Source organism: Peromyscus californicus, unplaced genomic scaffold (assembly GCF_007827085.1).
Source record: "Peromyscus californicus insignis strain IS unplaced genomic scaffold, ASM782708v3 Scaffold_14__1_contigs__length_90479793_seg_2, whole genome shotgun sequence".
In the NCBI taxonomy this organism is placed as follows: Eukaryota; Metazoa; Chordata; class Mammalia; order Rodentia; family Cricetidae; genus Peromyscus; species Peromyscus californicus.
In genome coordinates this window covers 36942490-36957893 of record NW_026294436.1, presented here as the reverse complement: position 1 = coordinate 36957893, position 15404 = coordinate 36942490, and the positions used below count along the sequence as shown (strand labels likewise).

Sequence of the window (15404 nt, the reverse complement as noted above, 5' to 3'; positions counted from 1 at the left end):
AGGTCCAAAGGTCCAGAGTGGCCTGTGGTTTAGGGGTCATTTCCGTCACCAAGGACTCTGCCCAGTGCCTGTGTATTACATGATCCTTCTCCCTTACAAGGCGGGAGCATGAACTGCCTCTCCCTCCGTCAGCCCCAGAAATTGTCTAGCCCTATAAATCCATAAGCACGTGGTCTTCTGTTCTAGAAAACAGCTTTCAGTTATTTCTTTGGTAATTTGCCTCCTTTGTCTTCTTTATTCTCTAGTCAGATGCTAAAATTCTTTTTTTTTTTAAGATTTATTTATTTGTGCTTACAGTGTTCTGCCTGCATGTATGCCTGCAGGCCAGAAGAGGACACCAGATCTCATTACCGATGGTTGTGAGCCACCATGTGGGTGCTGGGAATTGAACTCAGGACCTCTGAAAGAGCAGCCAGTGGTCTTAACCTCTGAGCCATCTCTCCAGTCCAGATGTTAAAATTCTTATTGACTCTTTTTTAATACTGTCTCCTTCACTTTTCTCTCTTTTGATATTTGTATGGTTTTCTGAACTATTTCAACTTTATTACCAAGAAACAATGAAATTGATTTTTGATCACAGGATTTGTTTTGATTTTTAAGAGTTCTTTCTTTTTTTAATATTCTTTTATCATATATGTGTATGATGACGAGGTGGGGGTTGGGGTGGCTCACACTCATGCACATGCCCAGCTGCCATGACGTGCGTGCAGAGGTCCAAGGACAACTTTGTGGAAAGTCATTAGTTTATTAATTTTTCGCCTTTCTTTCGCTCATGGAGCTAACATTTATCAGTAAAGAACCATGCCCCAGATACTGACCTGGCGGCTCCAGATGTCCCAGTGAAGCAACGTCAAGACCCTGCTTTTATGGTGCTCACACTCTACTGATGCTAGGAGAGGAAAAACTCTGACCAGGAACTTCCTCCCATCGAGTCCCGCCTACTTCTCGCTATTCTGAACACATCAACACACCACCCTTCTTCAGCTCCTTCAAGTCCCTCCCTCTCTTCCCATCCTATGGGAACCCAACAGCTTGTTGCCCTAGTTTTTGGGTAGTCAGCAACTATGATCTTCTTTCTATTTTGTTTGTTTGTTTATTTGTTTTTCAAGACAGGGTTTCTCTGTGTAGCTTTGCGCCTTTTCTGGAACTTGCTTTGTAGACCAGGCTGGCCTCGAACTCACAGAGATCCACTTGCCTCTGCCTCCCAGTGCTGGGATTAAAGGCATGTGCCACCACCACCTGGCTAACTATGATCTTCTTAAACACCATATCTAACACACACCTCATCCCCACCTCAGCACCATTATGGATCCGGTCATAAGCTCCTTTTATTCCTTTCGTGACCTTTATCAAATGGGTAATCTTATTTATCTACCCAACTGCCACTTCCTTCTTGTAATCCCACCTGATTTTGTTCGGGAATCCCATGGCCATGCTGCTCACCTCGTGCTGCAGCAAAGCACTAAGCCAGGAGTGTTCTTGACTGGTTTAGCCAACCATGCTAACTCCACGCTCTTGCCAGTGATGACTTAGGAAGGAATGTGTGACTTGCCTCTGGCCAGTGGGGCTGTTAGTAAAGTCTGCTAGAAGGCAGACTTGAAGACTTAGCCATCTCCAGTGAATGAATGAGTCTGGCAATGAGTGCCCATGGATTCCTGCATTATGTAAAGAAAGGCAACTACACAAGCCAGGAACCAGCCTTCTTTCTGGTAGAGAATCCAGCGCCATCCATACTCCTGACTCAAGAACTGACTCTTAGGCTGACCTAAAGCCTGCTCCTCTCTGTTGTAGAAAATACAGAGGAATGTGTGGAATTGTACCATGAGCAAACTCCAGACAATGGAAAACTCCATCTGTTAAACAGATAATTGGCAAGAAAAGAAGACAGACTTAGGAGAAAACTTTAGCTTATAAGAGACTTGAAAGAAGACATGTTTAAGTGTATAAGACAACAGTGATTAAAACCACAAGGAAATATGAAGAAGTCATTACAAAATACAAAATTAGGTCTACTTGTGGGACTCCTAACACTGGGAGCAGGGGCTGTCCCTAATGCTTTGGCTGGCTCTTGGGAACCTGTTCCTCATACTGGATTGCCTGGCCCAGCCTGAATACCAGGGGAGGGGCTTGGTCTCACCACAACTGACTCTGCCATGCTTTGTTGGTTGATATCCAAGGGAGGCCTGTCCCTTTCAGTCTGGACAGAAACAGAGGAGGAGTGGATTGAAAGGGGAGTGGGGGACGGAATGGGAGAAGAGGAGGGAGGGGGAAATTCAGTCAGGATGTAAAATTAATTAATTAAAAATTAAAAATCTGAGATGAGTGGCCTGGTAGAGTAAGATTGAGTAGCCCTAAATAGCCTGTGTGTAGTCCCTCCTGGAATCTGGGATGACTGAGTTGTCCCTAATCATTATAATGCAGCAGAATAATGTGATGCAGCACGTCATAGCCAAAGGTTCTAGCTATGAATTGAACAGCAGGAACATGAGGCAGCATGTTACAGCCACAGAGCAAAGAGATGAGTGCTGATGCTCAACTCACCTTCTTGTAGTCAGGCCCACACTCAAGGGGACTCTTCCCTCTTAAACCTTTCTAGAAACACCCACAGACACTCAGAGATATGTTCCCATGGCGATTCTCAATCCAGTCAAGTTGACGATGCAGGTTACCCATTGCAAGGCCTAAGCCATATGTGATGGCTTTTTTTGGTTACCAACTTGACTGCATTGACTAGAATTAACTAAAACCCAAGCATCTGGGCTCACCTGTGAGGGATTTTGTTCTTAATTAAATCATTTGAAGAAGCAATTAATCCTATTTTGGATTTTTTGAGGTGAGACGATACATCTATAATCCAGATCTTCTGAGGTGGGAAGATCCACCTTGAATCTGGGCCACATCTTCTGCTGGCAGCCTATATAAAGGACAGGAAAGAAGGAAGCTTGCTCTCTCTCTTTGCCTGCTTGCTCTTACTCTCACTGGCAGGTCAATTCCATCACTGGCACTAGAACCTACTTCTTCAGGAGCCTGGCATATACTGAAGACCAGCTGAGAAATCCAGCCTCATGAACTGAACAACTATTGGATTCTTGAACCTTCCACTGGTAGACAGCCATTGTTGGACTAGCTGAACCACAGCCTGTAAGCCATACTAATGAATCCCCTTTAGATGGTGGGTGGATGGATGGATGGATGGATGGATGGATGGATGGATGGATGGATGGATAGATTAGATAGACAGACAGACAGACAGGCTCTAGAAGTTCTGTTCCTCTAGAGAACCCTAACATACCATAAGAAGTCCCAGCAGCTTCTAGGGCCTTGAACATTCTAGCAAACCCTGGCTTACTATTTTAAAAGTCTGACACTCTACTGAAGAGACCACATAGAAAGGTCACCTGGAGAGAAAGAGCTCCTTAGGTAAGTTCAACCACCAGCTGACATGCCTGCTAAACGAAGCCACAAGAATAACCACCACTGAAGACAACCAGAACCCCCAGCTGGGTCCAGTTGAGATAGCAGCATTATAAACAAATGAATGTAAGTGCCAGGATCTTTAAGGTAGTTTGTTGGTCGGCAACAGACAGCTGAAGACAGTAGCTGTTTCTGGAGAGACAAGGGCACATGGAGGTTTCTGTAATGGCCAGTGTGGTCTTTCCCTCAACCTGGGTGATGGCTGCAAGGATGTTGTGACTTACAATGATTTGCTGAGCTATGCATCTGCTTTGTGTGGTTTTCTGCATCTGTGTTTTATTTTAAAATAAAAAAATAGTGTTTAAGAAGGAAAGGGAAATAAATGTCCACGTGGCTTGGCAAAGAGAAACAGGCTTTTCGTCCAAAATTCCTTCAAACTTTTTAAGCATCGTTCCTGGGATCCTAGCAAACTCTGTTCTTTAATTCTGACCTCATAGATTCATTCAACACATCAAGCACAGAAATACAAGCTTTTTTGGGTCCTCCTGGTCCTAGCAATTTGCAAAAACAGAATTAATTGCTTTCGTCTCACTAAACCTTTTGTTCTTCCTAAGTGAGAAAAACCACGAAGTACCAAAGAAAGGGCACTTCTAAAACGTTAAAAGCTGGCTTACATTTTTCCTGTTGGCAGCAATGTGCTATTCTCTTTTAAATGTGTTTCCCAGTTTCAGAGAACAGAATCTGTATTGCATTTGTGTGGGTGCTTGCACATACATGCGTGTGTGTGCGCGCGCGCATGTGTGTGTGCATATGTGTATGTCTGTGTTTTACATATGTGTATGTGTGTGTGTTTGTGTCTGGGTATGTCTGTATATATGTGTGTGTCTGTGTATCTGTGTGTGCGCATGTGTGTGTGTCTGTGTGTGTGTGTAGCATTTTAGTAGAAAACTGTAAGAATCTTAGCTTTCATGTCCTATATTTTCTAAAAAGGCCTTAAGCAGACTGTAGCAGATGAACTGTGCTTTATTCTCATCTCTCTATTCTCCTCACTTCATTTCCCACTGCAAAGTGTTGTCGTGTGTACTTTACCTCTTAGAGTGACAGTACCTTGCTTTACTAACAAAAAGTAACCAAAGTTTCTGTTTAGGAGATTAAAATTCTCCGCCATAATTCACACTGCATATTTTAGAAAGCTTTCACGGTGCGTGTATTTTAATTAAATCATAAGTTCCTGCTAAACTTGTGTTCCTTCTGTTGCATTTTTCCACCTGTGAGCTCAAGTCAGACACTTCCAAAGATTGCAGTTGACTAAAACTACCATCAGTTCACAATCCTCAACAAAAATCAAATAACTGAGGCTGGAGCTCAGCTGGTAGGGTTCTTTCCAGGCTCGCAGAGAGCTCTGGGTCCTACCCACACCACCTCACAGACTTGACCTGCAGGAAACACCTGTAGTCCCAGCACTTGGCAGGTGGAGGCAGGAGGATCAAGAGTTCAAGTCATCTACAGACACAAGTTCAAAGCCACCTGAATACATGAGAGCTTGACTTACTATAGAAACCATCAAATAATAAAAATTGATATTGTTGCCTTGGTAGTTATGATTACTAGAAACTCTTGTTCATGTGGTCCTCTCATAATTGATGTCTACATAAAGGGAAATGTCTTATGAAGACCAGACCTTACGGATCTCTGGGAGTTCCAGGACAGCCAGAGCTCCACAGAGAAACCCTGTCTTGAAAAAACAACCACAAAGACCAGGCCTTAAGTTTATTTATTTATTTATTTTAGTGTGTGTGAGTGTTGAGTGTGTGTGTGTGTGTGTGTGTGTGTGTGTGTGTGTGTGTGTGTGTACATGCACTTGGTGCATCATACTTGTGGAAGTCAGAAGACAGTGTGAGGAGTTCTTCTCTTCCACCACGTGGGTCCTAGGGACTAAGCTCATGTCATCAAGCTGGGCAGCAGGTGCCTTTATCCGCTGAGGCATCTCACCTGCTAAAAATCAGGTCTTGAGTCAGCATTGTGCTCTATGGAGTTCCAGGCTCATCTTAGAATTCATGGGGAAAAGTAAAGATTTTACTGAATCAAAAATAAATCCTTCTCAAGTCACAGAATCTTTTCTGATTTTGAACATTAGATTTGGGTTTGTGCTTTTTGTTTGTTTGGTTGGTTTGGTTTGTTTTTTCCAGACAGCTGTCTCACATAACCTTGGCTGTCCTGGAACTCACTCTGTAGACCAGGCTGGCCTCGAACTCACAGAGATCCTCACAGAGAAACCCTGTCTCGACCAACCAAAAAAAAAAAAAAAAAAAGCTAACACTAACTTATTACCATTTTCTAGAGTCTTTCAATCATTTTTTCTTAAGAAAACCCAATTGGCTGGGATACTTTGGGCCACAGATAACAGAGACAATTATATTAGCTAGAATGAGGCTTCTCCGTGTACAATAACAATTCCACAAATAACACCGGCTTCTATGAGACACAGTTGATTCCTCTCTTGCTGAGGTCCAAAGGAAAGTAGTCCCAGGCTTCTTATGGAGATTTTACTCATGTGACTCCCACGGGAACTGAGGCTGTTCTCATCCCTCAACTCTGCTTTATAAAAACTCCCTAGAGGGATATGTCATTGTCCAAAATGGCTGATCCAGATAAGGCCACATCTAGACAGCATCAAGAACAGATTAAAAAAACAAACAAAACAAAGCAAACAAACAAACAAACAAAAGCATAATTTCCTACCCACTTTGACCTCTGGACCAGTAACTTCCTTGAAAGATGTGACACTTTTACTTAGATCCCACTGACCAAAAGTCAGTTGCATATCTCCATCTTAACGCAAAGGAGCCTGGGAATATCTTTATTATGAGGGTTCATGTGGACACTAAAAAAAACTGTATGTCCCACTATTGAAGACAGAAAGGAAAGCACTAGTTAGGAGATTACTAGTAATCTTTCTCATCTCTGGTTGGCTTTTTTGAGACTAGGTCTTATTGCTGAGTAGCAATTTCCTCAAGCTAAAACCTTCCATCTTGGAGGGAACCTTCTTAAAATATAGACATGAAAGGAGCGTGAAGCAACAGGCTATTTTAGGACAGGATTTTTACAAGGAGGTAAAACAACAGGATGTTCTGGCGGGAGGTAAAATGCACTATCCTTCAAGGAAGTGCCTTAAGACGGGAAAGCAAACAACTCAAGATATTTCAGGAAATCCCTGAAACTGACCAGATTCACTAGCCCCGCCCCCCCCCCTTCACAAGAGTATACAAATAAGCAGTAAAGACTGATGAGAATCACTCTCAGGCAAGACAAGCTCCACAGAAGACTGCTAGACAAGTCCAGCAGCCAGCCAGGAAGAAGTACACACTCCCTTAACTGCCTAGAAGAAACAAAGACCAGCCAAGCAGACTAGAAGAGACTCACACAGCCACCTGGAAAGGACACACTCCAACCTGTTGACCTGCCCGCAGGCTGTGCAGTGTGCTCCAGGTTCCCAGCTTTTGCGAGCTGTCACCCATGCTGGGGTGGGCTTTGGGGATGCAGCTGTCTTTGAGTCATTTCTGCTCCTGTAAGTGACCCCTCACCCATCTTCCTGTAAGTAATCCCCAATACGACTTGTTGACCCGCCATGTTGGAAATTGGTGGAATCCACACTTCGGTCTGTCATGGGTTCCCTATGTGGTGTGAATAGAGGCTTGCTCACATCTCCCCAGGAATAGTGTCACACAACACCTATGCAAACCCAGGATGGCTTCAAATTCCCTATGGAACTAAAAATGGCTTCGAACTCCAGTTTCTCCGGCCTCCACCTCCCAGATGCTGGGACTGAATAAAGTCAGCAATCTTCACTACTCCAACTCCAAGAGGATTTTGCATCTCACACAAGAGATAGCCAAGGCACGTTCAAGCAGGCTGTTAGCAATTTGACGGGGTCCTGTCTCCCTGAGACTTCTTCAGCCTTGCAGTTCCAGGTACAGTGAAATTGAAAGGAGAGAGTGTCCTCCTTGTCTCCCTCTGATTTTATGTCTATTTTCGTTTTTTACTTTATTTTTATTAATTTTGAGATAAGGTCTCTCTATGTATCCCTGGCTGGCCTGTAACCATGTAGGTCAAGCTGGCACGTGGCAAGCATCCTGTCTCTGTCTCTCTAGTACAAGGATTGTAAGAACTGGCCCAGCCTTCTCTTCCTTTGTATCTTTGTATGTATGCAAATCTATGTGTGCTCACATATGTATGAGTACATATACACATGCATGCATGTGTGTGTGGAAGCCAGAGGTCAATGTTGGGTGTTATTCTCTTTTTTTTTTTTTTGGTTTTTCGAGACAGGGTTTCTCTGTGTAGCTTTGCGCCTTTCCTAGAACTCACAGAGATCCACCTACCTCTGCCTCCTGAGTGCTGGGATTAAAGGCGTGCACCACCACCGCCCAGGTGTTATTCTTAAATCACTCTCAACCTTACTTTTTTGAGACAGGCTCTCTCACTGAACCCGGAGCTCACAGATTCAGCTAGACTGGCCAACAGGCCCCTGGGAACTCTTCTGGCTCCACTGAGTAACAAGTGTGCACCCCAGCACCCAGCTTTTTACATGGAAGCTGCAGATCAAGGTCAGGTCCCCCTGGTTGAACAGCAAACACTTGACCAACTGAGAAGAAAAGGAACTCCTAGGAGCCAGGAAGCTTCCCCTCCAGCATCACTGACCAGACTGTATCACATCATCCTGCCTGTGACACAATCGCTGGTGAGGAGAACCCGCCACTGTGATGAGCACAGAAAAATCTCACCCAGTCTTCAGGGTCCATAATTTGGACTAGTCTCTGGAAAACAGTGCTACACCAAGAAACTTAAATCCGTAAACAACTGAAGGGTTCTTTCAGGAAGTGGAATGGGAAAGGGATGTTGGGTTGGCTTCTGACAGTGGCTGCCATAATCTGTATCCTAATCGTCTCATTGAAGATACTGCCGTTACTAATGAGAAATTTCGACTCTGAGGCCACACTGCCATAATTATCAAGATAAACCAGATCTATTAAGATGTCCATCCCTCAGCCAGGTGGCGGCGGCGGCGGCGGCGGCGGCGGCGGCGGCGGCGGCGGCGGCGGCGCACACCTTTAATCCCAGCACTCGGGAGGCAGAGCCAGGCGGATCTCTGTGAGTTCGAGGCCAGCCTGGGCTACAGAGTGAGTTCCAGGAAAGGCGCAAAGCTATACAGAGAAACCCTGTCTTGAAAAACCAAAAAACAAAAAACAAAAAAAGATGTCCATCCCTCACCAACAACTGAAATGAACAAATGTGTCCATAGGTCCTGAACAGGCACTGTGGGCAGACCTCAAACAGGAGCCACTCCCCGCTCCTCTGCCCAAGGGCACTTCACTCCAGATAGATCTATTATCAGCTTCGGTTTGAGACACGGCTCAGTGTTTAAGAGCACACTGCTCATGCAGAGGACCTGGGCTCAGTTCCCAGCACCCTAACCAGGGGTCTCACAACTACCTGTAAGTCCAATTCTGGGGGGCACTACTGCTTTCTTCTGGCCTTTTCTTCTGCTTCTCTTCTGTGGCTTCTGGCCACACATACACTTACACAAAGGCACACAGACATACACCTAAATCTTGAAAATGAACCTGAAACTCATTAAAGGCATCAACTAACTCATTGATGGACCGTTTCAAAGAAAGTCATTGAGCCCTTCTCAATGTGTAACAGTGAGTTCAGGAAAAGATCTCTCTCTCTCTCTCTCTCTCTCTCTCTCCCTCCCTCCCTCCCTCCACCCCTCTCCTCATACAGCCGACACTGGCTTTGAACTCTTGCCGCTCCAGCCTTCACCTCCGGACACATGCTCATCCCTGCACCCAACTGAAGAACAGTTTCCTCAAGCACTTGCTTAGCTGTTTCCTCCACTCAGGTTGGTGGCAGGCAAACCTTTAACCACCAAAGCCATCTTGCGGGCCCTAAGTAGGTCAGGGACAGTTTCCTTAACTACTTGCTGGTAGCAGCCCCCCCCCCCCCCCACACACCGTGTCCTCCAAACCCACGCTGCACTTTCCAGGACTTTTCACAGTCCTCTAAGGACGCCTAAGGTGGAGGAGTTCGGATTTGTTTCCTTTCTCATTCTTTAAAAAGCAATCGTATTTTTAGTTCTTTACATGTGTTTATCCTCTGTAGAGGTGGGAACATGTCATGTCACAGAAGAGCGTAGGCTAAAGAACATTCTATGGGAGTTGTCTCTCTCTCCACCATGTGAATCCTGGGACTTGAACTCAGGTCACCAGGTTTAGCAACAAGTGTGTTTCCCTGGTGAGCCATTTCGCCCGGCCTTCGTTTAAGTTTTGTATTACATTTGTTGGTTTGTTTTTGGCGGGGGGAGCATGTGTACCACAGTGTGGAAGTCAGTTCTCTCCTTCATCAAATGGATTCTTTCCTTTTTGGTTTTTTCAAGACAGAGTTTCTCTGTGTAGCTCTGCCCATACCTGGAACTCACTCTGTAGACCAGGCTGGCCTCAAACTCAGATTATTAGGATCCAACTCAGGGCCTCAGGGGGTGCTTCTACCCACTGAGTTATGTCATCAACTCTCACTAGTTTATTTTAAAAGGAGACGAAGGTACTGTTTCAACAAGAAAAAACATCATACATGTGTTTTTTTTTTCTCTTTCATCTCAAGTTACAACAATGCCAGCAAAATGTCTCAAAAAAGGCCAGCAAGATGTCTCAGTGGGTAAAGCAATATTCATGCAAAGCCTAGTGGCCTGAGTTCAGCACCTGGAACCCGTGTAAAAGGAAAAGGAGAGAGTCAACTCTACACAGTTGCCCTCTGACCTGGGTACGAATGCAGTGGCACACCCATACTCACACACAATGCATTTTTTTGTTTGTTTGTTTTGTTTTTCAAGCCAGGGTTCCCTCTGTGTAGTTTTGGTGGCTGTCCTGGATCTCGCTCTGTAGACCAGGCTGGCCTCGAACTCACAGAGATCCGCCTGGCTCAGCCTCCCAAGTGCTGGGATTAAAGGTGTGTGCCACTACTGCCTGGCAATCGTAAATGATTTTAATGACATAAAAAAAAGAGCATCTTAGGGCCGGCCACTGATGCCTAGACTGAGTGAGCTTCCTTCCTGATTCAAGGAAAATGCAATCATTTTATACAGATAGTAAAACAGTCACTAAAGGCTACCAGGTAGTGTCCTGACTACAAGTCAGTCTCCGCCCTACTTATCAATAAAAATGTCCTACAGTTCCTCTAAACCATCCTAAAATCAATCCCTTTTAGGAAACATGAGGGTGTTGGTAATCCTCAAAACTGCCACCTTTAGGAACGAAGTAATTCCTTCTTGACACACCAGGCATCGCATCGCTTTACTTGAAGACTGACTGAATTCTAAGGCAGGAAGGCTTTTCAAAGCATCCACAGGGAAGTTTGGAGGCTCACAAACCAAATGGTACTTGAGCCACTGGCCTGGAAGTAAGCGCAGACAGAGCGCTACAGGGCGCTAGCATTCTAGAGGTAGAGCCGCTCCAAACAGACACAAACTTAGCAACGCTTGAAATTTATAGACTAGTTATCCAGAGCCCTGGCAAAGGATACCAGGGCCCAAAGAAAGTTATTGCCTCCGTAACAGAAGCTTTCAAATCCACATTTCACTGCGGCTACTTTATGAGGAGTGGATCATAAAACCGTATTTAAACTCGACCTTCAACCCTCCAATTGTTTTACTTACAATTAAGTCAGAGCTTGAGGGTATTTATGGGCTAAAGGGTGGGCAGAGGGATAAATGTAGGGGTATGGTTTTCTTCAGGGACCTGAAGCTTCGAAACCGCCGGGAAATCAGAGCCCTGTGATCTTCGTTTGCTCATGCGGGAACAATTCCCAGCATTTTTCCAAGGCTCCTTTCCCTTCTGGCGAGATCACTGCTGTCATGTGAAGCAGAGGCTCATTATCCCTGGAGGTATTTTAACTCATTCCTTCCCTCTACAGTATACACACACACCATGAAAGCCCTCTTCCAAAGCAGAGAACACTGACAAGGGCATGTCATGACTGAAGTTTTACTCACTTAAATATGTTTATTGCTTGTGCGTTACATATCGATTTTGATAAAGAGGGTAACACGTTTTCTTATTTGAGAACAATACTTGCATCAATCACAACAAAGATCCTGACCTTGAAGTGTGTAAACCAGCTTATCTCCAACCTTGCCAGGGGTCCTGATACCTGTAGATGGCTATGCATCAACTTTAAGTACTTCTAACTATGGTGAAGCATCTTAAGAACGCAAGCCCCTATTTAGTGTTCTGTGACATCTCTGAGCCCCGCACTGGGGAAAACAGCAAATAGCAGAATTCTAAGAGTAAGGCAGGGTTAGTCTTTAGCTAAGTAAAACATCCATGTTTCTCCCTTCCACAGAGGGACTAGTGACTAAGTTTTATCCCCCACCCCCACCCCCAACATTGCCAGTTGCTGATGATTCTCTATGTCGAAGTACAGAAGCAAGAATCTGGAAAATCAATTATAGCCTCTGCCCGTCATATGGTATCCTTTAAAAAATGTTTTGAAATGTCGTGACTGAGAACAAACACGAATAAAGAAATGGATAAATGCTTTCTTTTTAGACATAACCTAACCTCAAGGTCCAAAAAAGGGGCATCAAGAAAAACTTCACTGTGTCTTTTAAAGAGTTACAGTAAAACTTGGAGCTAAATACATATTTTTAAAGGTACTGCGGAAGCCAGGAGCAGGACTCACTGGATTCACAAGCTAGCTTGAGTGTCAGCGGCTGAGGGCAAGATTGGGGTGGGTGGGGTAGGAGCCCCACACACCGATAGATAAGGACTCAAGACTTCCTGCAGTTTCTGCTCTGTTTGGTTTTGGTTTCTTCTGCCTGCCGGTCTTCACTGAGTCACTCCTCCGTATCTCAAGATCTCCAAAAAAGACGAGTTTCTCCCCGTCTACAATTTTAACAACTGTTTCAAAACACGCCAAGCTTCCCCTTTTGCTTTCCTCCCTCTCTGGGGAAGGAAAGGGAACCATCCAACCTGAAAAGGTGAAGACTTCATCCTTTCTGTTTCTGATGAAATCGCCCTGCAATTGGTGTGAAGTTCGGGGGAGGTGTGGCCTGCGCTGCACTTCACAAAACCCGGCCAGTATGACCACAGGGAAATTCTCCTTGATAGGCCAGGAATCCCCCGCAAGGAAATCTCCGAGGGGATATCCCCGGCAACCTCTGCGGCCACTTTTAGAAACCACTCAGAGCCAAGTACGAGCAAGAAAGATGTTTCCCCATCAGTGAAAGAACAGATCCTGAGGGGAGAGGGGCGCGCAAGTGGGGAGACGAGGACTTGGGTGGGGGGGACGACAGAGTCCTCTCCAGCCCTCCTGAGAGGACCTGCCTCTCCCGTGCGTCCCTGGCGAGTCCCGCATCATCCCATCCCGAGGACCCTCCCCACCCGAACCGCGCGGGTGCTTGAAACAGGACACCGGCTCCCGAAGGCGCGTGCGTGTCTAGGAGCCCAACTCCCGCGAGTGGCACCCGCTAGCCAGCGCTCCCCCGGGGGACCGGTGTGCAGGTGACCAGGCTGGCCCTGGCTCTGCGCTGCCCTGGAGGTGACTAGGCTAGCCCCGGCTCTGTGCCGCCCTGCAGCTCCGGCGGCCGTACCTCGGATGTAGGCGCACTTGCTCTCGTCCAGCTGGCTGGAGGCCGAGCCGCCCATGGCCGCGGTGCCGCACCGGAGGCAGAGGACTGACACCGACTGGGTCTGCTGCTCGCTGCTGAAGGTGGATGCGACCGGGAACTGGCTCTGTAATTAAAGGGCCAACTTCCTCGAGAGGCGTCGCCGGCGCGGGCGCCTCCTCCAGGTCCGCGCCCTCGGAGGACATGTGGGCCGGCCCGGGGGCTGTCTTCCCGCCCTCGCTGAGCCCCGGGGGCTGTCCAAGGAGCTCCGGGGACTGGAAAAGGGACTTACCTCCTTCCTGCTCTTGGCTGACTTTTCACCAGTTTGGGGACAGCCCAGGCACATCGTAGAGGGAGTGGAGAGAGCGGATCACTTCCAGGTGACTGTAAACGTCTGCCAGCTGGAAGCTTCTTTCCCCCTCTCCCACAGGTGGAGGTCAAGAGCCCATTTGCCTTCCTGTTCTCCGGCCACCTGTCCAGGGTCTGTTTTCAGGGCCTCCAGAAAATTCCCTTGCCCCCAAGTCTGGGAACCAGGGAGAGCCATACCTTCCTGGAACCAAGAAGTTGGACGTAGGCGGTGGGAAGTGGAGGGAAAGCCAGGCAGTCGATGGAGAAGCCAACACCAAGGCTGGGGCTCACACACTCTAAGGTCTGCCTAAGACTCAAGGATCTGTCCTTGAGGCTCTTGTCTTCTTACCAGATGGGAAACAGCTGGTAGGAAACCGACATTGGTCCTTTCCCCACAACTGCTCTTCAGCTTGGCAGCCTCAGGCGAGATCAGCCTGGGCAGAGGGGTCGCCCTGATTTCTTTCTGTTCTTAGTTGGTCAGATTGTTAGCCATTCCTTCATACCAACTTAACCAGGCCTGAAGAGGACTTTAATTAAGTGTTCTCTACACCTGTCTCTGAAGAGAATTCTCCAGAACTTTAACACAAATATTTCTTACAACCAGTCACACACACACACACACACACACACACACACACACACACACACACACACACAGTCTCTCATACCCTACATACATCCTGTCTAATTTCAAAATATGTCCAATGCCCCGCGAATTCTTTCATCTTGCACTACCCTCATTTCCCTAAGGAGAATCACTTGTGTTACTCTCTGGGTGCCCGGTTTCCTTAAGACAACTCTGAAGTGCTAATATCTCTGGGCCAGAGAGTAGAGTGCTTGGCCCAGCATTCTGGAAGCTCTGGGTTGGAGTCTCATCATTTCAAAAACGAGGTGTGGCGGTGCACACCTGTACTCCCAGCCTTTGGGAAGTAAATGCAGGAGGAGTGAGCCACATAGAGATTTGGGGGCTAGCTTAGGCTACATGGGGTGCCTTTAATCCCAGCACTCGGAAGACAGAGGCAGGTGGAGACCAGCCTGGTTTACAGTGCGAGTTCCAGGACATTCAGGGGCCAGAGATACACAGAGAAATCGTGTCTGGAGAAACCACTGCATGCATGTGGTGGCCAGACAGAGATGTGGACAAAATACCTATACACATAAAATAAAATCTTCCTAAAATATTCTGGCTGGCTCTGGAAGTTTATTTTTTTCTGAGTAGTACTAATTCCTTCTAATACATAAATTGATCTAATTGCATCTCAGAAAGCAGACTTGGATCTCCTGCCAAAAGCAGTTTTCGTTTGTCTCTACTAGTGTAGTTTATCTGAGTTTGAGAAACAAGTAATTATTCTGATCCTCCATCACTCTTCTTTTTTGTGCATGTCCAGGTGGAAAGATTTGTGTGGAGTAGAATGAACAAGTTTGTGACCCGTCCGGTTCAGCTTTGTATCACTGATTGGCCACGTGACCTGGTCAGATTGCCTAACTCCGGGGTTAGTCTTCTCACTGTGAAAAAACACTGAGGATAATCGGCTTAGCGGAATTAGTGTTTATTTGGCCACAGTTCAGAGGTTCAGACTGAGGCCCGGTGGTCACAGTGCCTACAAGCTTATGTCAGCACAGTATATCATGAGGTGGTTTTGGTTTCTTCATTTATTTATGTAGGGTTTTTCCTACCCCACCCCATCCCCACCTTGGTTTTTGGAGACAAGGCTTTGCTCTGTAACCCAGGCTGGCTTGGAACCTACAATCCTCCTGTCCTGCTTCCTTAATGCCAGAGATGCACCAGGTACCTGGCTCAACATTACATGTCATGACAGGAACGTGTAGCAGAGTTGCTGGTTGGCTCACAGCAGCTGGGAGCCAGGAGGGGGCAGGAATCTTAGTATCTCCTTCAAAAACACACTTCAGTGACCTAACTTCCTTCACTAGACTCTAGTTCCTGAAGGTTCCACCACCCTTCTACGGCACTCGGGAT

General features: G+C 46.4%; 1 protein-coding gene across 1 annotated transcript in view; it reads right to left on the bottom strand.

The window, feature by feature from the left end:
• Niban1 (niban apoptosis regulator 1) overlaps nt 1-14542 on the bottom strand; it is a 154009-nt gene extending 139467 nt beyond the window's left edge. The window contains exon 1 of the mRNA XM_052737168.1: nt 13064-14542. Coding sequence (XP_052593128.1) covers nt 13064-13118 — 55 coding nt within the window. The 5' untranslated portion in view covers nt 13119-14542. The remainder of the gene's footprint in view (nt 1-13063) is intronic.
• Nucleotides 14543-15404: the final 862 nt, after the last annotated feature.